We start from the raw sequence: 26,651 nt of genomic DNA, 5'->3' as shown, positions 1-26,651 counted from the left end.
CAACGTGTATCTCTATCCGAGCATGAAGAAGTTCATTGTACCGTTTCCTGGTGTATTACGCCACGGTTGGCCGTGCAGGCCTCGCGAAACGTGTCGGCGTGTACCGGGGCCGGTCGCATTCCAAGATGAGAGTTGGCAGAGGCAAAGAAGTGGAACGACTTCCAATTATCGACAGGCGTCTGGCGGAAGTGTGCACGTTGAAGGACTTCGTCGTGGATCGAGGCGAATCATCGCCGGAGAACTCGTTTCTTCGCGATGCATGCCGTGCGCTTTCCATCGCTCTGCTCCATCTGTGTGTCTCTTATCCGCATGTCTCGCCACCTATGTATCTTCTCATTCGTACATGCTCCGATCTGCATGTATCCTGGTCTATCCATATTCCGATGTTCCCTATCTGTCCTGGTTTATACATATATATATTCTGGTCTGCGTGTGTCCTGTCTGTACATATTTTCTCGCCGTATGTACGCGTCTCCATATGTATGTGACCTTTCATCCGTGGCAGACCTGGCCTGTGTACTTTTTTAGGGTATGTGGGTGTCTTCTCTACATATTCTGATTTATATAATATATATTCACGTGATCTGTATGTATCCAGATCTATATATATTCTTGTGATACCTAGGCATTTTGATTTACACAGTAGGATTTCCTATAACGTCAGAGATTCTGCATTATAGGGGTTTCCATCGCGAAATTTAGGGTGCAAAGGTCAGAAATTAATAAGTAATTCTTTCTTTTATATGTACACTTTATTTTATTTTGAAACAGTAGAAACGTAAATAATATATATAATCGTATAATATATAGTAATATGAGCCATTCACTGCACAAATCGATTAACTCCACTTTTTGAAAAATTTTAAATTTAAGTATGAGAACACTTGGTATAGTCATAACTTCGTATGTTTAAGATTTTTTTTAAAATGGAGTTAATCGATTTATGCAGTGAACGGCTCGTATTATCTGCAAGTATTCCATTTGACCGATGTTTCGATGCACGCGTAATCTAGCCTATGTTGAATTACGTGAATATATTACCGTCTTATGTGTACCTATCGATGTGTGCGAGCTTCTTGTATTTCATAGCAACTTGGCAATGGTAACGAGCGTAACGAGCACCAGAGATGTCCTCTCATGGTCAATCGTATATCCTTTCGAGCGAGACGAGACACGTATGCACTTCCTACTCTGCGTCACGTTATATACAGGCATAACTGAAAATGAATTTCATTATGATAATCTTTCTTTATTACTCGCGCCGCGCTGACAAAATGCAATATGCATGAAAGCCTCGCATGCGCGGCAAACGTGCACGCGTTTAACGACCATCGCCGACACGATCGCGCGAAAGTATCTTGCCCTCTGGGATTTTCATTATTTCGGGATAATTGTTTCCTGTGGTTTACGTCGGCTTTTTCTTCGTTACAATTACTTAATCGAGTTTTTCTTCCTTCGGCTATTGTAAAAGCAATGGGAGTTCGTTGAAAGACCTTGCAGATTACTCGCGGAATTAGATACTATTCTCAAACGAGATCGAATTTAATCGCTATAGTTATTGTATAATTATTGTAAACGTAAGATTTTTTTGTAATTGTTATTCGAATTAACAATTACCGATTATTTTCTATAATTTTCTTCTATTCATTTGTATTTTTCTTCATTTTTATCGGTGTAGGTTCCAAAGAGTTTTGAACGTTTAAAGGTTAGTTTCTTTAAAAAATTATATAAATATAGGAAATTGTGTAATGATAAATTTCTCAATTTATGTTTTTACGAGTACGTAAAGTAATTTGTTGTAGTGTCGGGAAGTGCGTGAATTTTTCTGTTAAAATTGAACTTTATTTTCCTGGAAGTACAGATTTTTCTCGCTCGTACCACTTTTCCTCGGAGTCTCTGGTCTGTCCTCGACGAGTACTCGTAAAGTTGTATTTTTCCCATGTTACACGAATGACATTGTCTTTAAATTATTGTTCGAAGAACACGTTAGCCTTATATAACACCCATTTGAACAATGATACGTTTTGTACCACGCCTATTCGAGATGCATTTATTCAGCAGATCGAAACAGGCTCTCAAGGTACAACCTCTTAAATTTATTGGTAGATCAAAGATTGGTAATCCGGAATATCGAGGTAATCTACTTAAACCTGTTTGGCTGTGGCTAAAAAAAAGAACGAAAGAGTATAAAATGGAAAAAAAGAAATACGGTTGACACACAGGTTCGAAATTGGTGAAAGTAAATAGGATAGGAAATATTCTTGATGGTTACTCGAATTAGATGTATACACGTATCCGAATTTTCCTTTTTTATATCGACTTTTATACGTAAACCATTTCGATGCATATCTCTGTCCACGTAAAATTTCTTTGTGTTTACCGTACAAAATCAATACTTCCCTGCCGTGCTTAAATTTATTTATTTCATTATTAAAATTTTGTAATAATACGCGGCCCTCCTAGCATCTCTCATTTTAATTCACCGGTTATTGCAATAATAATATTATAATAATATCGCGTTATCGGTATCATTAATCCTTTGCACTCCGAGAATCTTTTAATTGGATCGGCAACACTACACAGATTTTTGTAAATGAAGAATATGAGAAACGTACGTAAATTTTCATAGAAAATAGATTTTCCTCGTTTCCTCCATCTTTGTTGATGAAAATAAAACAAAATGATAGATTGCACATTAATATCATCGACATAGTAACACCAAAGGAGTTAACACTAGGACTATCCATGTAGCAATGTCTACATAAATATATAAATAATAAACATATAAATAATAATTTCCATTATATATATATTATATTTATGTATATATTGGTATTAGTATATATTGCTGTATTTTGACACTACCAAGGCTGTCAAAATGAATTCTTCTTGATTTTAATTCTTGGAATTATTGGAAATATGCAGCTACTTTACGCAAAATTCATATTGATTATTCTTCGTATACGAATATTATTATTTATATATTTATATTATTATTATTTTATTCATAAACGGACCGTAGTCCATTTACATAAAATTTCGCATATAAAAGAAAAGCAAACAAATTATACATAATATAACACCAAAGGGAGAGGTGCTTATAAACGCCTTGTTCAGGAGGAATAGCTTTAATCAATAATCATCTGTAATTGTCTTTTGAAAGTTTGCAAAGACCCGTAGAAAAAATCTATACGATTATAAAGAGTGTTTGAGTCAGTATTAATACGATAAATTGGATTAATTAATCCATATGCAAATCTGGACATATGTATATGAAAACCTGCTCTATAGATCTCGATACTCGTTCTGGCACACGGAAATTAATTTGCGTGAGAAGAGAGGAGCAATCAACGTGATTATTGATTAAATTAAATTAAAGACGAATGATAAAGATTTATGTTCGTATACGAAGAAGAACCAATATGAATTTTGCGAAAAGTGGCTGCATATTTGCAGTAATTCGAAGAATAAAAATCTCGTAGAATTCATTTTGACACCCTTGCTAGTATCAAAATATAACAACATATGCTAATACCACGCGATGCAATAATAATACACCAAGAAAGCAATCTAAACTGCTCGACATTCCACGCCCGTTTTCTCGAAGCAATCGAAAAGCCCGATATTCCTTTCTAATTCATCTCACCCCGCAAGACCCTAAAATATTCGAAACACGCGTCTCTCGAAGTTAAATCCAAACTAGGATCAATCAATGTCAAGAAATAGTCCGGCACATTCCGCTCGAAGCTCTCCATTACCAGCCGAGATTCAAATATCCCTCTGCCTTTTCTAGCTCGTAACGGCGTAACTTTAAATTTCCCCAATTTTCCCAAGATACTCGCACCATCCACCTCCATCAGCGCCACCTCAAGACGCATAAACGCGGGGCAATTTCGCGTAATTAACGAGTCCTCGAGCATAAAGGGTCGCGACCACCTCTAAACGTTGCGTTACACGCGAGTACTTCCGAGTTATTACGTCTTTGGCATCAAGCATGTACTCGTGCTACGTGTACTCGCGCGCGTTATTTCGATTTCAAGTTTCATAACGCCGGGTCGCATTGTCGGCGCCGTTTTTACCTCAACCTTAACCCTTCCGCGCCTCTCTGTCCCTCGCATGAATCCACGGCCACCTACTTTCCTCCTCTTCCCTCCGGCTTGTCAACCTGTACCTTCCGTTGCAGAAAGTAGAACTTCGAGGTAGAACGGACGCACCGGGATGAAAACGGTTCTACCACTTACCTCGCTGAGATTTCATATTTTTTTCCTCGCGCCAGCCACCCGCTGCTGGCTCCATCTATCCGGGATAAAATCTCCTTCCGGCTACCTGCGACCGACCACCGATTTTCCCTGCGTTCCTCGAAAATCGTGAATCGTCCTTTCGCCATTTCACCAACGCTCGCGAAATTCTAGCTCGCGTGGACTCTTGCCTATCGGTAGCTTATCAATTGCAGTGTGATTTAATTACGAGTAATTGGAAAATTAATTTTAATTAGTTAATATAGACGTATTTTATTTGAGAAATTATGCCAATTTTTACGACTCAAGGTAGTTATCTACGTTTTTCGTCTAATGACAGATATTGGGGTAGTTATTGTACTACAAGGGGTTAATATTAAGGGGTTTCTGTGCCATAATTTAGAGATTGGGGTTTATTAACCCGTTTTTAACCCTTTGTACTCGTGAGGTGACTCTCGGTAATCATTTCATAAAATTTGGAAGATCGATATTAATTAATATATCAAATTTAATGCAATGTAACAGTGTGCGTAGTATCGAAGTCAAATAATTATGTATGTTAATTATTATGTGATTTCTTATTCACTGTTCGAAAAAATTTCGTCAGCTTTATAGCAAAAATCTTTGAACCTTTACTCATCTTTAGTCAAAAATTTGTCGAGTGCAAAGGGTTAATTAATATATCAAATTTAATGTAACGTAGCAGTGTGCGAGGTATCGAAATCAGATAATTCTACAATTCTATTATTATACAATTCTTTATTTACTGCTCAAAAAAGTATCGTCAGTTTTTTAGTAGAAAATCTTTGAATTTCTTCTGGCCAAAAAATCGTCGAGTGCAAAGGGTTAAATATTTATGTTAATTAATCGAGTAATAGTGAAAAATTTTGTTGTGGTGATTTTCGGAGTAAAAATCACTAGGTATTTTTAGTCCAGAAATATTTGTCTTTTTAAGTAATTATAAGCACTTTGGAATAATAATTTAAGATGAGTAGAAAAGTGAATTGAGGTCGATAAATAATTTATTATGATTATTTTGCATATACGAGAATCGTATCTTGTTAATTCTTGGTACATTCGATGGTGACAGTCATTTTAGAATTAGGTGATTGGTTAGAGTCAGATTAATTCACGAGGATGATCGGATTTGGGTGAATTAGGAGTTTGACGAAGCATAGTTGTAGAAAGTGAATACTTAATAGGATTTATTCGTAATTCGATACGGGTATTGGCGATTAATAAATATTTATCTCATAGTGAAACGGTAGCAAATGGAATTTCGACGAGGAAAAGTGAAGAATTATTGTTACGTGGTGTGAACTATTTAACTATGTGAATTATTTCTTGGGCGTTTAGTCAGATAATTTCAATACAGTTTAGTTAAATGCATTTCACTTAAGCGATAGGAAGGAAAAATATGTAAGTACAAGGTAACCCTGTCGATGATAAAAAGCTTCCTTATCTAATATTTAAAAATTCTTACATATCGATGGTTCTCATTATCGTTGAACAAATAAACGGTTCGAGAAAAATCGATAATTAAATTTCAAAAAGGAAACCGACTTCAAAATGTATTTTTAATTTTTCGATTTCTCAGGAAAAGATTCATCGATTCATTTTTGAATTTAATTTAATTTAATTTTTATTGAAGAAACTTGTTTACGATTGAAATATTCTGCGTGAACTTATTTTCGAGATAAGAAATTAAATTTCGCGTAGTCGGTGAAACTCGTGAATGCAATAACGTTCCCACTTTTGAGAGTAAAGTTTATTGGTGTCTAAGGTATCACGTGGAATTTATGAATTCCAAATGGGAACTTATGAATATTTAAAAATCGCATTGCTTAAGTACACTATTACAATTATTATTCAGAATTGCAAATTCTTGTTGGGGCTGTTTGTACCTTTCAATCTAAAGTCCGACCACTGTTTCGCTATTTTCCTCGCAAAATATAATATATCACGCGAACCTAACATTTTTCACTTGGAGCGAAGGAAAGGGCTACTCGCGAGTCTCCTTTACCGAAGAAGATGAAAAAAGTAATCTATGCACGATCCAAACGATATTAATACTTCGACATATCAAAGTTCCCTACATAAAAATCCCCAAAAGCTTCCTCGTCAAAAATAAATTAATTATATTTATATTTTTATGCTCCTAACTATGCCAAAAAGACTTCTGGAATTTTTATATAAATTAAATTCAATGCAGGATTCAAACGATATTAATATCTCGACATACCAAAATTCCCTACATAAAAATCCCCAAAACTTCCTCGTCAAAAATAAATTAATTATATTTCTATTTTTATTCTCCTAACTATTCCAAAAAGACTTCTGGAATTTTTATATAAATTAAATTCAATGCAGGATTCAAACGATATTAATATCTCGACATACCAAAATTCCCTACATAAAAATCCCCAAAACTTCCTCGTCAAAAATAAATTAATTATATTTATATTTTTATTCTCCTAACTATTCCAAAAAGACTTCTAAAATTCTTACATAAATTAAACACAAAGATTCTCCTCTTTAAAAAATAAATCGATCGCTAATTATCAATTAACTCGACAAAAATTCTTCCTTTCTAAAAATAAACCAGTAATAATTCTGTTTCTAATTTCGAAACTATTTTACAAGAAGTAGAGTATCAAAAGTTCTCACGGGAAGGTGAAAATTCTTTCATTTCAGAATCTGAATAGAATTTAAAAATTGTCATAGCTAGTGTGATAATAGAATAATATTATAATCCCACTATTCAGTGTATCTCACATTTCCGATTACATTCTAGAATTGCACGTCGAAGGGTCACGGTACTAATTAGTACAACGGTTGAGAATACTCTAGCATGATTAAACGTGCGTGTGTTGGTATTAGAAAAACCGGGACGAAAACGTAGTGGCCATAAATGGTCATCAGACATGTCTCAAAAAATGCTGGTGCTGCGACCGGTATGCAATATGGTCAGGAAACCAGGCAAGGTTCTAGCTGGATGGTAAATGTCGCCGGACGAGATTTACACGCGTAGGTCATGTGTGCTATGAATCACACACGATTATGGAAAACTTGTTTCTTCCAGCATGCCAAGAAGGCTGCCCTGACGTTTCTGATCTTAGATACCCGTTCATTGCGTATTCATTCGTCGGTCAGTCGCGTGTGTCGAGGATTGTCTTCGCCATCTTCTTTCAGCTCAAATATGTCCTTACGTAATTATCTGGACGGTTTATCTCGCGCGAAATCGGATTTGCATATATCCATCACCTGTTCGATCCGTGTTGCCGTTAGATCCAATTTATCAATAGTCGATCTCGATTCGCAATAACAGGAAACATAGGTAATCGAATAGAGCGTATTGTATTACTAGGTTTCATTAACAGGTATTAATAAATAAGATATTCTAGTCAGTGACACTGGAATTCTCCGATTTTATATATATAATCTGCTCGAGATATTAGATATCTCGCGACACTTGTGGTTCAATTTATACTCGCTAATTATCAGCTGTGGTCTGGAGAATTTTAATTAATCTCGGTCTGCGGTTTGAACGTAACGTGTACTAAAAATGATAAATTGCGGGGTCAATATCTACGTCGAATTTGTCGTTGATACTCGCATAATGGGATATAAAGAATTCCATGAAAATGTAGGAGGATGACGAAATTTGGGATTGGATCATCGATGAAGTTCTGTTTGAGAGAAGATACAAAGTAGTTAGGAAAGTTTGATATTTTATGCACGATTGACACTAATTCTACCATGGTCAAATAACCGGTGGGTGAATGGAAAAGAGGTAGAAGCTTTAAAAAATGGAATATGTTCGAAATAAAATACCTTGCTATTGAAAACAATTAAGGCGTGTGTGCAATTAAATACTCGACACTCGAGGACTGCATACAGAGAGAAGTGAACCCATTGGATTAACGAGACGCGTGTCACGGCGATAATTATCCAAGAATGACGAACTGCCTAATCCAGCAGACACTTATTAATTTGATGGTTGGAACGCGGACCGTCTGCAGCTGGTGACCGAGTAATTATAGTAATTATGGGCAAAGGATCGACGCGGGTCGCCGCATACAACGGACACGCATGCACTAGCACGCTTACAGGGCAACTACGCAGCATCTCGATGACAGTAGCCTAGGCCAACATTAGGATGAACCTCTTAGCGTATATGAGCTAGCGCAGCTATAACCATTGACACAGTCACTCGAATTAATAGCCAGCAATTAGCCGGGCGATAATGCTTCCCAGCCCTGTGTACACCATCCTGGGTACACACGGTCCTGGACGTTGTCGATAAAAAGCCGATCCTGATATTTACCCCTAGCTGTCTGGCTCCTGTGGCAGCATGCTATCCGTGGACGCCCCGTTTTGTCTTACGTCGGGGAAATCTCGTTTGGGGCTATTCGACGGGAAGATAAAGCTGATCCAGAGTGTAAAGAGGCGAAATATCGTCGGATATAACGGTAGAGACAGTTATACGGGTGTGCATGTAGGAACTGCTCGCGCGCGCCCCGATATTCCCATTGAATTTATACCGCAGTGTATCAAGTCGTCGCAATTGCCAACTGCAGGAAATCGTAGAGTGCAACGAACGGCGCAGAGAAGGCTTTATGGAAATCGATGCGAATATATAATGATTACGAGTGGACTCTGCGTTATTTTAAGTACCATGTGCGCCCTGTTCTGTCAGCTCGTCGTGAGCTTTATCGAACCAAGACGTACAGTAGTGCCCACTTCAGCGTCCAGATTCGGTCCCGACTGTCCACGTATGTGAACCGGTGACTTGGACTTGCTTCTCAGCTTTCAGTTCCGTTGAAAATTCAATTCCAGACGATGGAGAAAAATCGTCAGGTTTCGTCCGGTAGTTCGTCTCGGTCAGCACGTTTGTGGCTCGCTTATGTGTCGCGTTTCCAAGCATCGGGGATAACTACGGACGCTAAAGCGGGCACTACGGTATTTTCAGGATGAGAGATTGTGGAAGATTGGCATCTAGGGATTTACGTCACGTGATCGCTCGGGTTTAGTTACTTTGGCAGTGTTGCGTCCTAAACACTAGTGCAACTCTCACGGTGGGAGCTTCGCGAGGTTGTAAGGCCCGTTTACACGTATGCGACAATGTTGCTGGGATGCGGCCTACTCTAAATTAATAGAGCTTGTTGAAAATAGTTCATAAGATATAAGTTCCTAGAAAGAATGTTTCACGTGAACATTCAGTGGGAGTTGGGGGCTTGAGTGAACCCCGTCGCGCACCCTCTTGACACTCCCTCAGGAGTCGGGTACAGCTACAGATGTGTCTTAGAGGGGTCGGTTAGTCTCTCGGGAGAAGCATTAGAAGAAACATATACCTTCCTTGTGAAATAAAAGACTAAGACGTCGTTACTTTACTATTAGAACCCATAATCCCAATAGAGCTAGACCTGGTTAGGGGTGGACTAAAGAGTTCCGATGCTTAACTGTCTCTCGTGCTGAGTCAATTGTAGTAGGTCTGTCTTGACTGTCTGGTCGTGATGCTTGCCTTGTCTTTTTGGTACTTTTAGGAGAACTCTCCTCTGAGTGCTCACTGGTTTTATAAGTTTTGTATGTCTACCGATTGGTCAGTGTGAAATGTAAATGGTGAGTGTGTGTCTTCCTACTAGTTGTGATTTATTGATTCTTGCTATAAGGTTCACCCGAGTGGTGACCAGGTGATAACGAGTGTATACGAATTAAGGGATGCTGGTAATAAGGACATAGACAGTCCTCCACTTTGCTAGGGATATTTGGTCCTAGGCTCGCGATCGGCGAGTTCGGAGATGCAACTTCGATTTTTAGCCAGATTAATTTCCTCCGAATTAATTCGATTACTCGCCGCGTGGAACAGGTGCGAATGAATAGCTGCTTTAACGTTTGCTCGATCATTTATGCAGTAGCTAGGTAGCAATAAAGTTTACACCCGTTTATGCACTGTTTTGCGAGATAAACAGAGTAGGAGGTGATAATTAAATGGAGCGAATATTTGCCACTACGGATGAAATTTTCCCGCAGCTTATTTCCCAGGATTCCCTGTTAATGGATTTAAAACCTGTCTTTGTCGTTCGCTGTTTTATTTACAAGAAACAATTTTTTTCGCAATTTGTTTTACGCGCACTAGTATTATACGGCATAGCACATAGAGCGAATAACTCGTTCCCGATTCAATTTAAATTGAATCAGCCTCAAATCGTAAATTGCTTTCAACGAAGCGTAAATAAACGTTCGTATGCAGTATTCCTCTGGATTTGGAAATTTTTGCCGACAACTCGGGTGTTTCGATAATTAGCGACGATACTTGGCCATTGGACGCGACCATTTTGTTAAATTTCGCATTCGTTCTAACCGGATCCGCGATGAAGCGTGAACGCAAGCTTCCAAATTCGCGTTTTTCCAATTTTTCTATTTCTGCACTTCCAAATGCTCGACTTGGAAAATTCCGGACCTGCGATTTTTCGAATTTTTCCACGCTTCAGCTCTCCGCCTATTAAATTTTCAATATTTCGGTGCTTTTGTGTCATAAATTCTCTGTTTCCGGGATTTCGGATACACCTGTTCAATTTTCGGCTGGGGAAATTTTGCAAATTTTCCAGTTAACACGGGTAGTTGTCGTAGGAGCTAAAACTATCTCGTATGGTTGGAAAAATTCGTTAAAAGATCGTGGCTACATGCGAGACACAAGATTTCAATTATCTCATTGACTTTCGTACTCGGAAAGGGAAACTTAACTCGGAAGCGAGTTAATCTGAATGAAACTCAACATTTAAAGTGCGATGTGCTGTTGCGGTGTCCCCAAAAGGAGTATTTAGACACTTGATGTTTCGGAGCCTGTGCTATATGTCGCAGAATCCGAGCACGTCGTTCTCTACTGAAAGCCTATAAGCGTAATTGTTTCTCACGCAATAAAACGATGAGACACGACAAGCAATAATAAACTAATTCTGCATTCGTAACAATTATCTTCTATTACATGACGAGCAGATAATTCTGGCTAACGAAGTTCATTTCCTGAGGAAATTTCAAAAGCTGCCTAATACAATTCTTATTATTATTATAAATAATATTCTCCAGTTAGTTAGTTAATTTCTTCACCAAATCGAAGTTTAGGTTATGGTATTTTCTCTTTATCACGATTTAGCTGGGTATTTAGGAAAATATCCTTAGATCGTGGCATTCGTTTCCGATACGAATATTTCGTATAGAGATTTTCCTAATTTTTAGGAAATTAATTTTTCCTAATTTTTAACTTCAAAAGTCTCGACACAGGAGTATCTGTGGATGAACTGGATCATTGTGTCACACTTGACGAGGTCAACGGATTAATTGATTATATTAAATGCTTAATTATAGCTTTTGCATATAAAATCCCATAATAATGTAGTATTGTTGCTGTTCGTCTAATAAACAACGACTTCTTTTTAATAACAAGATAGATTTATTTAAACTAAAATATTACGTCTACTCACTATGTCTCGACTACACCCTTGCATCCTTAATTAAAGTCTAACACTCTCTTTTCATACACAAGCTCTCTTCGTTGATCATGTGGTAATGGTTACATAGATTTTGAATACATATGTGTCGATATAATAAAGGAGTGATGTCTCTAGGAAAGGGATCAGTGGGACAAGTATGCATGGGATGCCAATATCTAATGGATTCAGGTTATTGTGATAAATAAGGATGCGTGTAATGATTGAGGTGTTGTGTGAATCATGTAATGTATTAAAATAGAAAAAACAAACCGGAGAGATTGAGCATAGGTCAGTTGTAATAGAGTCATAATAGTGAAAATAGGAGTGGGCATGTCCAGATGCTCACACTTCAGATATCATCCTGAACGCCAGAATCGAACCCGATACTGCTGATTATTATTCGTTTCCTCGTTTTCGAAAAGCTGCCCAAACGTTCCCATGCATTCACTTAGAACTAATCGTAAGGCCACGTGCATCAGCAAAGTTCAGCGCGCCACTTAGACAGTCAGTGATAGCGCACCGTCAGTTGTCCATAGGGCTCGAAATGTACTGGGATTTTTCGACACAAAATCTAAAGAGCGCGATCTCACTGCTTGGGACTCAAACGGTTAATACTATCTCCTTTGCTAGAGTTCTTCCCAGTTCACAATACCACAATAAATTCCATCCCAAGGCTACCATAGCGAAGGTGTCAAACCTGTCGTTTGAAATTGTTTTTAGCAATGTATGTGAAGGCAGGATTGTTGGGAAAACTTAAATCAGACTGTTTTTCCTTCTTCTCTCTTAGCCGAGTCTCCTTTGGGTTAGACTTTCACGGGGTTATAAGAGTTTCATGATATTAATAACTAAAAGCAAGCAGGAGCTAGACCATCGACGCGGAGTGTGTAATTTCTCCGCGTCATAGAGACCTATCTGGCAAACAGTGGTATATACGATTATACTCTGTCCACTGCGAGGACAAAGCACAGCTCTGGTCAAGCTAAGGCAGCGAGGCACGCTTTGGAGCAGCCCGAATACGTGAACCACTATGGACCACCACAAAGACTCGAAACCGCCAGCTCCAAGATATCGAATTCGCTCGAGTCCAGCTCGAAGTGTCAGAACCTGGCGCAGCTCAACGACGTCATAGTATTCGAGATAGCTCAGTCGTAAGATTTAAAATTGACTATGCGCCACGAACTCCATGGTTCAGAGTAGTGGGATCCAATTCGGCCCAACGTAAGTTTACAGCATTTCGCCTGGAACACTCCCAGGCTAACTCGAACCTCTTGTCATGGGAGTCACCCAAGCTACATCCGAAGTACCAAGTCTTGAGACTTCAAACTTCACACGCACGAGGTCGTAAACCACGTTAGGAACCATCCACGTGCTCCTGGGATTCTTGGTGCTCATTCCCTCCAGTCATTCCCAAAGATCGAAAGACCGAGTCAAGGTTTATTCCTCTGCCAGTTTATTCCTTTAATTATTATTCCAGACAACGGTTTATTCCTTTACTATCAGTGTCCCATGACTCGCGGACATTTTGGTCTCCCAAAACACCACTCGAGCTAATTCTTAATAGAAGATTGAAAATCCTGAATAGAGGATTAGATATAGACAATTATTCTGAATTCGTTTGAACCTTCTTCTCCATCGAAAACCCTAAACTCTATATGCCTATTTTATACTTACATCGTTAAAGACTAAAGGCTCCCTTAGTCTATAGGACAACAGTTGATTTCATTGCGACCAACATCCCATGACTCGCGGACACCTAGGCCTCTCAAAACATCACTCGAGCTAATCTTTATTAAAAGATTGAAAATCCTCAATCGACGTACAGATTATCCCGAATCCATTTAAACCTTCACCTCCATCGAAAAACCCGAAATTCATATACCTATTTTCTCTATTCTCCCTGAAAGACGAAAGGCTCCTGAACCTAGGGGACAACAGTTGATTTCGTTACGACATTATCCCACAATTCGCGGATACCTAAGTCTTCTCGCTACCACCTGAACTAACCTCAAACAACAAGATTAAAATTCCTCAGACACGGAAACCAAATTTGCCGAATTTGTTTAAACTTCCACCCCCCACCCCCCTCTGAGAAAAAAAGAAAAATGGTGCCAATTATTAATGTTTCCTATTCAAAGTTCTCTATTTATTTACGTTGTTCAAATATTAAAAAATTAATATCATTGAATACTAGTGACCACCATGGCTTCACTTAGGCAAACGCCGGTCACCGATGACCACCATGGCAGTCATTGTGTTAATATATTCCGCGATAAACTGATTGATGATACTCAGAGTGCAACCGATGAAAGTATATCCATGATTTATTCGTGAAATTTTGGAATGCTCTGCTTAGGGTCAGTGACTAGGTCTGATATCTTGCTCTCAAGGAAAGGTTGCATCCTCTAACAGATTCCTCAGAATCTCGTGGAAACTAAAATACTCTGCTGATCACTGTAAGAAGCGATCTTACATCTGAACGTGGTAAATACCACATAAATCGCTGAAAAATCTGCCATGCGCGTGTATTAGACGCAACGAGCCGGATGGAAATCAGGCATCTTTTTATCCTCGCCATCTCGAAAGAACGTGCACCCAAACGACGTTCGATTGCAGGATATATCGTGACGCGAAAACTCATCGATGCTGTTCTTCGTGGAGAAGGAGAAGAGGAAAGGGACAGGGGGAAAAACTGGGAGAAGAAAGGAAAGGGAAATATCAGTTCTTGCTCAGGGCACGCGGACCTCATGGAAAAGAAATGGAATTTTGCCAAGGCTGAGCCGCGCTGGAAATGCCACCGTCTATTTTATTCTGCAGTCAATGGCACTCGGCACCTACTCGCCGTACTTCTACACCCTGTTTCCCTTTTTGCAGGCATCGCATTAAACCTGCCTAATGCCACTTGAGAAAGAGAGTGGAAGAGGAAGAAGGCGAAGAAGGGTGGCGAGAAGAAGAGGGTTGGAAAAAGAGCGAGAGGTCGGGTCCGATAAATCGATCAGGTTGAAATTTCTCAAGGGATGCCAGGGGCCTGTGTACAGGCTAGGGTGGCCGCGAGAGAGGGGAAAAAAGAGGAAAGCGTGGAAAAATCGAGGGTCCATGGCGTGCAGTTTACCATATTCGCGGATAGGCGAGCAGATTTACCGGCTAAGCGTTCCATCGCGTAAACGGTCCACGATAAACTGCTTAGGGGCGGAAGTTCGGCGAAAGTTGCCGAACTTCCGCCGCTTTAACGCGTCCCCGTGAACAACTGTACTCGTAGAAATTAATTTTAATGCCCGGGGATAATTTCGCGAGTCTCGTTACAGAGCACCCTCGCGCTGAGTACCGAATTAATGATGGGCGTGCACGCCATTCCCGTTAACAATCAGCTTCTTTCGCGCAGTTTTCCGAAAATCGCGGTCGTGGGAATAGGCTCTGCGTGGGGGCTCGATGCTGGATTAATGGGAAGTTTTCTGCGTCCCCGGGGTAGATCGCGTTATTATAACGAGCCGTGTAAAGCTGCAACAGATAAGCCTCAACTTGTGATAATTACTTCAGGGAAATGCGGCAGGGGATGTTGAGTTCCGGTTGTATTTCCTGTAGGGTATGGAGTAGGATGGACTGATATATTTATATACAGGCTGGGTGAAAAATCGTGTATAACCAGGGGATAAGTTCTGCGTGTAAAAATAAGGGAAAAAATATGGCGTCCAATTTTTCCATCTCGAGGCTTCGTTTTCGGGAACATCGAGCTTCGAATTTGCTCGACTGCGTAATTCTCTACCCCTGCTCGTGATATCGTGTTTATAAGCATCGATAATTGCAGGGTACTGTAGGAAATAGGCAGATAATTCTGGCAGATGTCATAGTTTCCTCGTGGATGGGAGACGTGGTTCAGACGAGGTCAAACGTAAACAGCGTGAGTTAGGCTCGTAGTTAATTTTCCCGGTGTCATTCTGAGTCAGTTAGGTGTCATTCTCGAATTGACAGGACGTGTGACCGATTCTATTGATTATGGCACGAGCAACGGGACTCGGGGCAAGTAGTTAACCCTTTAATCTTACTTTTCCAATTTATACTCGGCTGTCAAGTAACGCTAATAAATAAAGGAGCAAAGCACGGTCAATAGCTGCTCCATGGAAGGAAGAGGGCAATGCGGAATTCGTATCTCGTGTGCCACAGAACCCCTCGAGGAGCGGATTCAATAAGGGGTAGTTTCTTGTCGCCGTCGTCTGTCAAAACATTTCACTCCGTGACGGCAATCTCGACGATTTTTCGTCGACGCCAGCGATGGCCGCGGATTTCAAATTGACTGAATGAGTCAATTGACTGAATGAGTCAATTGAGTCCTACGTTTCTACGTGCGTCAATATGAATTGACGATGAGTAAATTGGATAATCGCCAGAAGCGTTCGAGGAAAATCTCCCGCGGAGAATATTCCTCGCTGATATGATTCTCCCCTCTTCTCCACCTATTTTCCGACCTTCCTTGTACCACGTCACACACCGTGCAGAAACGACAGCTATCTCTTTCGAGCAGCGAAATCTTCCTGGTCATAGCGTCATCTCGTCTAATCGCAGAGCTAGTAATATAACAGAATGCTCCTCGAGATGCAAAATGTACGCGAAACGTTGTCGAATTAATGGAATTAAATATCTCATTTCCTTAAGAGGGACGGTTAAAACTGTGAAAATTTGGGGATTCGAAGATTGAAAAATTGGGAAAAAGTTCACGACTCGAATAGAAATATGGACATTAGGAATTTGGGTAGATTGGGAATGACGAATCGAGAATTTGGAAATTTTAGGGTTTTAAGATTCGAGATTCGAGACTTGGAAAATTTATATAATAAACTGGTGAATATTTTAGTTGGAAATTGAAGAATCGAGAAATTGATACTCCCGTTCTCCATGTTCTTTTTGTACAATTTCTGTGAAATCACTTTATGATACGTTGGAGATTGTGTTATGGTGGATCTAAAATCCCGAATAATCTCTCGTAACAGGTTATTTCGAAAGCACCGCAGGGTGTATAAAGAGTATAATATCCCGTGTACAAAAACAAAAACGATCTTAGAAACAATCCCTAACGCCTCCTTTTCGCCGGAAAGATTCCGACGAGCAGCATCCTGCCAACGTCTTTCGAATCTTCCGCGCTCGGTCTCTCTCCGCTTCTGTCCTCCTTTTCTCTATAAATTAAAATTAAATTAAGCTGGAACAGTCTCTACACGGTAGGAGAATTACACTTTCAAAATAATACACGGAGATATTACGTTGTCTCTGGCCGATAGTGAGGATCGATCGGGAACCCCGTTTGGTCTATCAAAAAACATCCCTGCTTTACATTTCATCTCGTATAAACGCTCGCGCCGTGTAACGTCTGTGAAAAATTCTTTGAGAGGAAGGAACACGCAGTGCAGTGGTGGACCGTTTGATATACAAACGAGAGACGGGAAGGGGCTGTTTAAAAGAAGACACGATCGATCATCCCGAAACGATAGCCCGCGCGCAGCTGAGACTTTAGTTACACGCAGCGCTTTGACACTTTGCAAATGAGACGTCACGTGGTCAGTGTCGTTTTTCACCCTTTTCTCTCTCTCCCTTTTCTCTCTCCTCTCCTATTCCTCCTTTTCGCTGTCCTTTTTTAATCCTTGCAGACGTGCTCTGCCTATCGATTACCGATCGAGTTTGTCCATGCGTGTCAAGCTCTCTGCACAGAGCTACAGAATCCTGCATTTCCTGTCTGACAGTCAGGTCGGCAAGCGGATCCAGAGGTGTGCCGCTAAAAGGGCTCGACGATAAATCACTTCGGCAAATTCCTTGTAAACCTCTAAGTGCCGCGGGTCGTTTCAAAGGACCTCGCGACGCGACCCGGAGACTAAGAATAATTATAAGGTCGCATTCCGGTGCTTCACGTTTTTAAACCACCCTTACGTCGCTTGTAAACAGCCTGACAATTTCCAGCACCGTGGTCGGCTTCGTGTTTCCCTTTTCATTCGCAGCTGCAGTTTTAGCCAGACCCGGAGTAGACTGTTTGGGATAGGTTCGGGTTAGAGGGTCTCTTCCCTCTTAGAGGGTTGGTTCTTTGGTCGATGCTGGTCGTTACGCGAAAAATTGATAAAAGAATTTCTTGTTTAATAATAAAACAGGTTTATTTAATTAACATATCACGCTAGATTCTTCTCAACTCTAACACGCAATCCTCTATTCTCGACTACACACCATCTATGTGCCTCGCGCCCTTGCATCCCTATTTAAAGCCAGATCTATCTCATTCTACAGACATTCCTACAAAAAGATTTGCAGCTATCATTTGTTTTTTCCGCGCCAAACACTCGAGTCGAACCCAATCTTATATATACCGTTCTCATCGCCTGATGTTAAGGTTGGGCAATCCTTATCTATTCGTTACACTGGGTCATGTCATGGTCTCAGATAAGATACGAATCGTTGAAAAGAAGCACTCAAACGCAGATATTCTTTCCTTTAGTAATAAAAGACTTTAATCGTTTATAAGATCTAAATTGCGAGAATGTGTGTATAAATATTCGATAAGAATTGGGGGTTTAGGCGAACTGTATCACGTACACTCTTGACACTCGCGAGTCGGTCAGTCTCTCCAGGGAAGCACTCAGAGACAGATACACTTTCCTTGAGTAATCAAAGACTTTGAAAGGCAATCCCTATATATCATAGTTGTTTTACAATTAAAACCCATAATCCCAATACGAATAAACGAAACTCTTAAGTTCAAGTTAAGTTCAAGTTACTTTGCACTCGAGAGGTGGCCGTTAGTCATTAGATAAAATTTCGAAGATCGATATTAATTAATATGTCAAATTTAAGATAATGTAGCGGCGTGCGAGCTGCCGAAATCAAATAATTCTACGTGTTAATTATTATACGATTTTTTATTTATTACTAAAAGAAATATCGCCAGTTTTATAGCAGAAAATCTTTGAACTCCTACTGATCTTCAGAATCTCCAGATCTCCAAAAAATCGTCGAGTGCAAAGGATTAATACCGTTTTATTTTTGGTGGATTGAGGTATTTATAATAGGTTTTGGCAGATGGAAGGGGTTCTTGGTGATGCTGTGTCATACCCTTGACACAAGGGGTGGTTATTTTGTGGTAGCAAAGTTCACTTGAGCTGTGTCAAGGATCTGGGCTATCTTGAGTGTATCATGATGCGTCACTGTGACAACGTCTGAGGATCCTGTATGTTTATTGCGTTTGTAGATTAGGCTACGTTACAGGGAAGTGTGTAGCACGGTGGTTCTTAATCTTGTTGAAGTCACGGGGTATTTTTCCTTTTAAAACAAATTTTCGAATTCTCGAGACCTCTGCAGATTATTAAAAATTATATCTATAGTATGGAGGACTATGACAAAGTAACACTTCCACAAAGACGAAGAACTTCTTTGAATACTTGACTTTCATAGTTTCGTGGAACACTTGTGTCAAACTTATTGATTAAGAACTATTGGTATAAAGTTCCTAGCTTTGTAAGCTGCATATTCGTGGATTTTTATTTAAATTGATCCTGAGCACTCGAGACACGTTTCTGATCACCAATTATAATTATAAAGATTAATTATGAATTTATGGTTATATGAGGATATAAGAAATCTTGCAATATTTGTGACACAATTAATTCTTTATCCTACATGATACTTCATGATAGAAATGCTTCGAGTGTTAGGGTTAAAAATTTTAGAGATCCTAAGCGTTTGAAAGATTCTGGAATCTTCATACAGGAAATTCATTTTAATCCAACATTTCTTCCTTTATTTAGTAATATTTATTTTATTATTTAATTTTTAATAATAAAATAAATATTAATATTTATTTCTTCTATTTAGTAATACCCTTGCTACATGTGTGTTCATTGATTCTTCACCGACAACTGTCAACTGACTCTAACCCTGGCTAAATTCTATATTACCTCATTTCGCTCTAGATACATACCATATTCACTAACTATAATTGGAGACCACAAGGGAGAAACGTTGATAAGCAATTTGGAATCCCGATACGCGAATTATACTATCCTGTCATCGTATTTCATTTGCTTCTGCAAATATATAATTATTATTTTTGTCCCTGTCTCGAATATTTTAAAAATGAAAAAATCATTAACACTTGTTACGTCGATCTTCGATCGATTTCAAATCTCGAAATGGGTTTGTTCTATGATAAAATGGAGAAGCTTATTTAATTCAACCCTTTGCACTCGAGAAGCGCCTCTCAATCGCCATTTAATCAGATTTTAAAGATGGATGTTAATTGATATATCAAATTTACCATTACCCAACGACGCGTGGAATATCGAAGTAAAATAATTCTACGTCTTAATTTGCATACGATTTCTTATTTACCGTTTTAGAAATATCGTCGATTTTATGGCAGAAAGTCTTCGAATTACTATTTTCCTGTAACGAAAACATCGTCGAGTTCAAAGGGTTAACCGTTTGAGTGCCACGGGTCATTATTGTTTCCCAATCGATAGTTGCCAAGCGGCGCGATAGCGCTTGTCATATTCCGTGTCCAAAAATGCCGAGCGGCGCGATAGCGCTTCTCATATTCCGCGTTCACCAACTGAGCGCGCTGATTGTCAGCTTCGCAGCTCAGAGCGCTGGCACTTTTGGACACAAAATAGAAGAAGCGCGATCGCGCCGCTTGGCACTCAAACGGTTAAATTAAATTCAGGGTTCAGGGAAAAATGAAATTTCGAATGAATTTTCTTCTTTTCATCGACGTATCTGGATATTCGAAGCTTTTGGAGGTTCATGGTTCATTTGTTCGAGCTACATATTTTCACTCGCGTTACTGCAGCGGTTAAGAGTACCTCGGATTGATTTACCTCGATATTATCTGTAGAAAAATGGGTTAAAACAGAAGTTGTACGGTTTCGTGGGGAGCGTAAGCTGGATCAAGCGAATTCCTTCTTGCAGAGGCATTTCTCAGAGATTCGAAGGTTAAGTCTGAGTTTCATTCGCGAGTGAAAATTCACGTATTTATTTTTATCGTAATAAGATTCAGGGATCCAGAGAAAGGTATAGAATGTGAGTGTTGGTTTTGTACGAGTGATGCGAATTTTTTCTGCGAAAGTTTTCTGCGAACGAGGTTGAATAAGTGAAACCCATTTGCAATAATATATAAATATTATATATTTAATAACATTATATTTATACATAATATTTATTTATATTTATTTATATATGTAATGTAAATATGTGCAAGTGCAGTCTAGTATGAATGATAGTTGAAAAAATGTTTAGCAGAATGTGCCAGAATAAAACAGTTATGTGAGAATCGTTAAAGAGGAAACATGGGTATGTAACAATTAATAAGAGTGAGAGAGAGAGAGAGAGAGAGAGAGAGAGAGAGAGAGAGAGAGAGAGAGAGAGAGAGAAGAATTTTCTAGAAAGTATCAATTAATTTTTTGTTTAAAATAGTTTATTGCGAGTTGTTTTCATTATTTCAATATTTTTACCTAAATATACTAACGTGTTAACTGTTAAAAAACATAGGAGATATTGGTGTCCATTTTTATCCTCATAGATAAAACCTAACCTAACCTAACCTCACTTGACCTAACTTAAACTAGCTTAATCTAACTTAACCTAACCTAACCTATCCACATAGAAAGAGAATTTCTTACTCAAGTTGGTTTCGTTTGGCAGACTTTTTGATACGTTGACAGTCGGTTTCGTAATCGATAATTCTCTTCCTATTTTTTTCTTTTTTTTTTCCCCCCCCTCTTATCGTGTCACGTAATGTAGTCGACGTTATTTTGAAACTCTTCCTCGCGTATCAATTTAACTTTACAAATATACCTTGTGCACACGATGACGTAAACCCCTCTGACCACGTCTTTTTCATTAAAACTTTCTATAATGAACGTGTCTCCCGGTACTAGTTTAAAAATCAACAGCGAAAAGCATATGTGGGTTTATGTAACGTAACGACGTATGCAATTGTCGAAATGCTTCAATATTTTACATTGAACAACTCGGGAGAGCCAACTATCTGTCTCGAATCGTCGTTTGATGTTTATTATTTACCGTATATCTTCCACTCGTGTATTCACGTCGAAAATCACTTGGGCAAATTGTCCCTCTTTACGGTCATTTTACGTAACTGTGTAATTTAAACAAAGCAGAAGGCTGTACCTCGATGCGTGTATCCATGTCTGGAAATTAACATAAAATTTTGCAAATTTAGAATAGGAAGATGTTTATTCGTTTATTTATATATAAGAGATATATTTATATATCAGCTTATCACTCTTTATGGGTGTATGCTTCGATTAGTTTACGATCCTTGGTAATTTTCTTGCGATCCTTGGTAATTTTCTTGCGATCCTTGGTAATTTTCTTGCGATCCTTGGTAATTTTCTTGCGATCCTTGGTAATTTTCTTGCGATTCTTGGCTACTTTGCCCTTTCAGCTCCTGATCTATCGACAATTTTCTCTTTTTGTATATATTCGCGAATATTGTTAAGGAGTTATAATGCAAAGAAATAGTAGCCAGTGGAAACGGTGGAAAAACTGCATAGATGTTTATTAACCCTTTGTGCCCGACGATTTTTTGGCTAAAGAAGGGTACGAGTTGAAAAATTTTCTGTTATAAAGCTGATGATATTTTTTGAGCAGTAAGAAATCATATAATAATTAATACGTAGAATTATTTAATATCGAGCTTCGAAATTTTATCAAATAGCGACTGAAGGGGGCCTCTCGAGTGCAAAGGGTTAAATGGACGAACAGTTAGAACTGGCTTGTCTGATTAGGGCCAAAAATGGGAGACAAAAGACAAAACGCAGGGAAAGGATTGCCTCCACATCGCTAGGATATAGAGTTTATTTTAATATTTAGTTTTTACTGCAACAATATATTCATATTTTCCTACAGATTAGAGTATCCTAAGTTTTAGAGTCTTCGTGAAAATTTGCTTCAATGAATATCTTATTCGAACTACGATACTTATAATATCGTTATAATGTACCATTATTAGAATGCTATATTAATTAGAATTAATATTTTTAAAACGATGTTCTTGTTTTCAGGTGAACGAGAGTCAGATGAATCAAGCGAATATATATTAGACAAGATGGGGAACATTGACATATTCAGGACTCTACTCTGGATGATGAAGTCAGAAATAGGTGAGAAAAGTTTGCTATACGCTCTATATAAACTAATTTTATCCAGTCGAACGATTGGAACTTCCAGCAGCAATATCGCGTGTCAATGATTTTCAAAATTTTCACCGGCGAATAATTCTCTGGCAGTGTTGCACAGCTTCCTTATAGGCTTCCTAGACTTCAAATGGAATTCTAATTTGGATCAAAAGATTTCTAAGGAATCCATTTCGCATCTACAACATCCTTCAACATCATTTTAACGCAACTTCGCGATGAATAGATCACCAAACCTTGCATTTCCATTTTATGGAAATTTTTTTTTGTTCAAGTGTTCAGTGTTCAGAGGCTGCTCATCGACTCTTTCTTATCGTTTGAGACCTGATAAACTCAGATATCGTTATCACGAGCTTCAACAGCACTCATAAACCTAGCAAAACAGCATGAAATCGAGCTTTACTTACGATTAGTATCAATGGATCATCAAAATATCCACGTCACTCCAAAAACATCTGGTTTTCTAGCCTTAGAGACCTAATCACGTCAGTCATCGTCATTAGAAGCTTTAGCAGGACTCATAAATCTAGAAAAACAGCTCCAAATTGAATTCTACTTAATAACAATGCATCATCGAAATATCCATGTCACTCTAACCTCAGTGGAGCATTCTGTTTTCAATCCTTAGAGATCTAGTCACGTCAGCCATCGTCATCAGTAGCTTTAGTAGGACTCGTACATCTAGCAAAACAGGTCCAAATTGAATTCTGCTTACGATTATTATCAATGGATGACCAGAACACCCATGTCACTCGAACCTTAGTGGAACATCCTGTTTTCAATCTTTGGGGACCTAATCACGTCAGCCATCATCATCAGAAGCTTTAATAGGACTCGTACACCTAGCAAAACAGCTCCAAATTGAATTCTGCTTACGATTATTATCAATGGATGACCAGAACACCCATGTCACTCGAACCTTAGTGGAACATCCTGTTTTCAATCTTTGGGGACCTAATCACGTCAGCCATCGTCATCAGAAGCATTAATAGTACTCGTAGACCTAGCAAAACAGCTCCAAATTGAATTCTGCTTACGATTATTATCAATGGATCACCAGAACACCCATGTCACTTCAGTCTTAGTGGAACATCCTGTTTTGAATCTTTAGGGACCCAATTACGTCAGTCATCGTGATCAGAAGCTTGAACAGAACTCTTGTTTTCAATCCTTAGTGACCTAATCGCGTCAGCCATCGTCATCAGAAGCTTCAACGCGACTCATAGACCTGGCAACACAGTTCTAAATTGAATTCTACTTAGCAACAAAGCATCGCTGAAACATCCATGCCACTCGAACCTCAGTGAAACATCCTGTTCCCAATCGTTACAGACCTGATCACCTCACAAGCCACGTTCGCCACCACTCCTGCAACAAAACTCGCGATTAGCATGGCAAAACAGCTGGAAATCGAGTTCTACTTCTACCGGGACCCAGCCTGGATTACCAGACTAGAGATTATCATCGGAGCATCAGATGCATTCGCGGCGACCTGACACGGACTCTTCCAAATAGAGTGATACTCGCGCGATCGGGAATGACCGCACGCGTGCCGCTTAGGTCGCCACAGAAACGCGATCACGGTTCAACAAGCACAAACATAAAATTACACGGAATCGCGCGCGGCCGTGTCCGTGTTCCGCTTACATGCGGTTTGTCAAACGTAACTTCCGGTAGCCCGTTGCGCTCGTAATACCCGCGCGCAATCGGCCTCCATATAGCCGGCCGATTGTCGTTTCCCGCGGTGATATACGGCTTTCGTTTGTGCGCGTTCATGAAAGTATCGTCCGCCCTCGAAATTTCTCGAATTTCCGACGCTTTATTGCGACTCGCGATTCTGCGTTCACGTAACCGTGTCGTCGCCGTTTTGCGATAACTCGCCGCGGGAAAAAGCGTAAAAATTACAGCCAAGAAGAGGATCAAACTCGGTCACCGAGGCGAAGTACTGATAACGACGGTTCACTGTGATTAGCTGAGAAATTGGAGTCGTCGTGCATATCTTTCGCATTCATTTCAGATACGAATCGTACTCGCAGGAAATTTTGTGTTCAATGGAAGAAGCAATTCGTCTGATCTCTGATTTTGTTTCTGTTGCTCCACGTTTGAGGGAAATTTGGGTTTCGATAGTGGAATTAGTAATTCGTTAGGTGTATCTGAATATGGATAATGATAATTATAGTGATAGTATAAAGGTAAATAAGGATACATGTTTGGAGAGGTAACTTTATACTGGAGCTATTCATGTATTATGTTTACCTAAATGCTGTGAACATTATCGGTATTAGAGCGTAATAGAATTGTAATAGAAATATCTAATTAATAATAGTTTTGCCAAAAGTAGTTTGGATTTTCAGCAATGTTTGACAAAATTATTTTCACTCGTTTGGTAGTGCTAATATTGATAAAAGTGATTATGTCTTCTTCATAAGGGTAAAATAAAGAATCTGAGATCAGTCATTTTAGGTGAGGCGATAGTGTTATTATTAACATAGTATAATTAAAGAGTGACATTTGGAAATATTTTTCAGGGGTTTTTCCATTTCAAAATTATTTTCACACTTTTGGTAGTGCTAATATTGATATAAAAGTGATTGTCTTCTTCATAGGGGTAAGATAAAAGATCTGAGATCAGTCATTTTAGGTGAGGTGATAGTGTTATTATTAACACGTGGTATAGTTAAAGAGTGACATTTGTAAATATTTTCTAGGATTTCCCATTTCATTTATTACACATCTTTTTAATAAATTTCCAATTGTTATACCCATAAGGGTTAGGTTAATATATTTCTCCGTGGTATATTTAAAATCGTCTTGCATAAACAAATAATTCTTAATTATTCTTCAATTCTCATACTTTACCTAAGATCAGCGGCAATTTATGCCTATGTTTGTGCACGCTGAAATAACGTTTATCTGTTTCTGGGTGACGTAGATCTCATTCGCTTTGACGAGATTTAATTATGAAATATTAATTAGAGGAAAGCTTTTTCTTCTTTCTTAATTCGCTGCAGCAATACCCTCGCAGTAATAGAAGTAAGTGTACTCACGGATGCTAACAACTGCTGTAATTTATCGGTGCCTTAAATAAATTAATCGGCGCAAACTGAGAACCTCTATCCTAGAATAACGCAGGAGTTTCGAAGTCATTTCCGCGTTAGGTGTTGAAGCTATTCTTGAACGTGAAATAATATAGGAGTTTCGAAGTTACTTTCCTCGTCATGAAATACCGGGCAAGTTTCAAAGTTACTTTTCAACATAATGTAATGGTATTGCAGTTACTCTTACGTTAAGTACCAAAGTTACTCCGGAACGTATAAACAAACGTCCCTCCCGTGTATACCTGACTCGATATAACAGCTATAGTTGATCTTCCCTTTCGCGATTAATTTCCAAGCCCCATTTACTTTAACGTACTTCTTAACCAAAAAGAAGAACGTGTTAATATTGTAGGATTAATGTTAAATTAATCCTATGCTATCAGAGATCTGCGTGTCTAATAAACAACGACTCCTTTTTAATATAAACAGATTTATCGAAACTAAAATATTACACTGTGTTTCCCTCAATTCTCGTGATTAGGTGAGCTGGTGGTTGGATGGAGCGTGGGTCTGATTGGCCACGAGGGTTGAGCTAGGTTTGAGTCAAATTTTCTACCAATTTCGAAAAATTAATTATATTTACAGGTACCACGGAAGCAGAGTAATAATTGGTGAATTTTTGTACGTTCCTCGTATAGAGTC

At 39.0% G+C, this 26,651-nt stretch overlaps 1 protein-coding gene across 1 annotated transcript in view; it reads left to right on the top strand.

Moving 5' to 3' along the window:
- Window positions 1-26,651, top strand: part of LOC108550415 (icarapin-like) — a 67,070-nt gene that overhangs the window by 17,770 nt on the left and 22,649 nt on the right. The window contains exon 2 of the mRNA XM_017904159.1: window positions 22,780-22,878. Coding sequence (XP_017759648.1) covers window positions 22,780-22,878 — 99 coding nt within the window. The remainder of the gene's footprint in view (window positions 1-22,779; window positions 22,879-26,651) is intronic.

The sequence above is a fragment of the Eufriesea mexicana genome, unplaced genomic scaffold, assembly GCF_001483705.2.
Source record: "Eufriesea mexicana isolate 0111107269 unplaced genomic scaffold, ASM148370v2 scaffold2824, whole genome shotgun sequence".
Lineage (NCBI taxonomy): Eukaryota > Metazoa > Arthropoda > Insecta > Hymenoptera > Apidae > Eufriesea > Eufriesea mexicana.
Note: the sequence above shows the minus strand (reverse complement) of the source record. Positions and strands in the feature narration are given on the sequence as shown.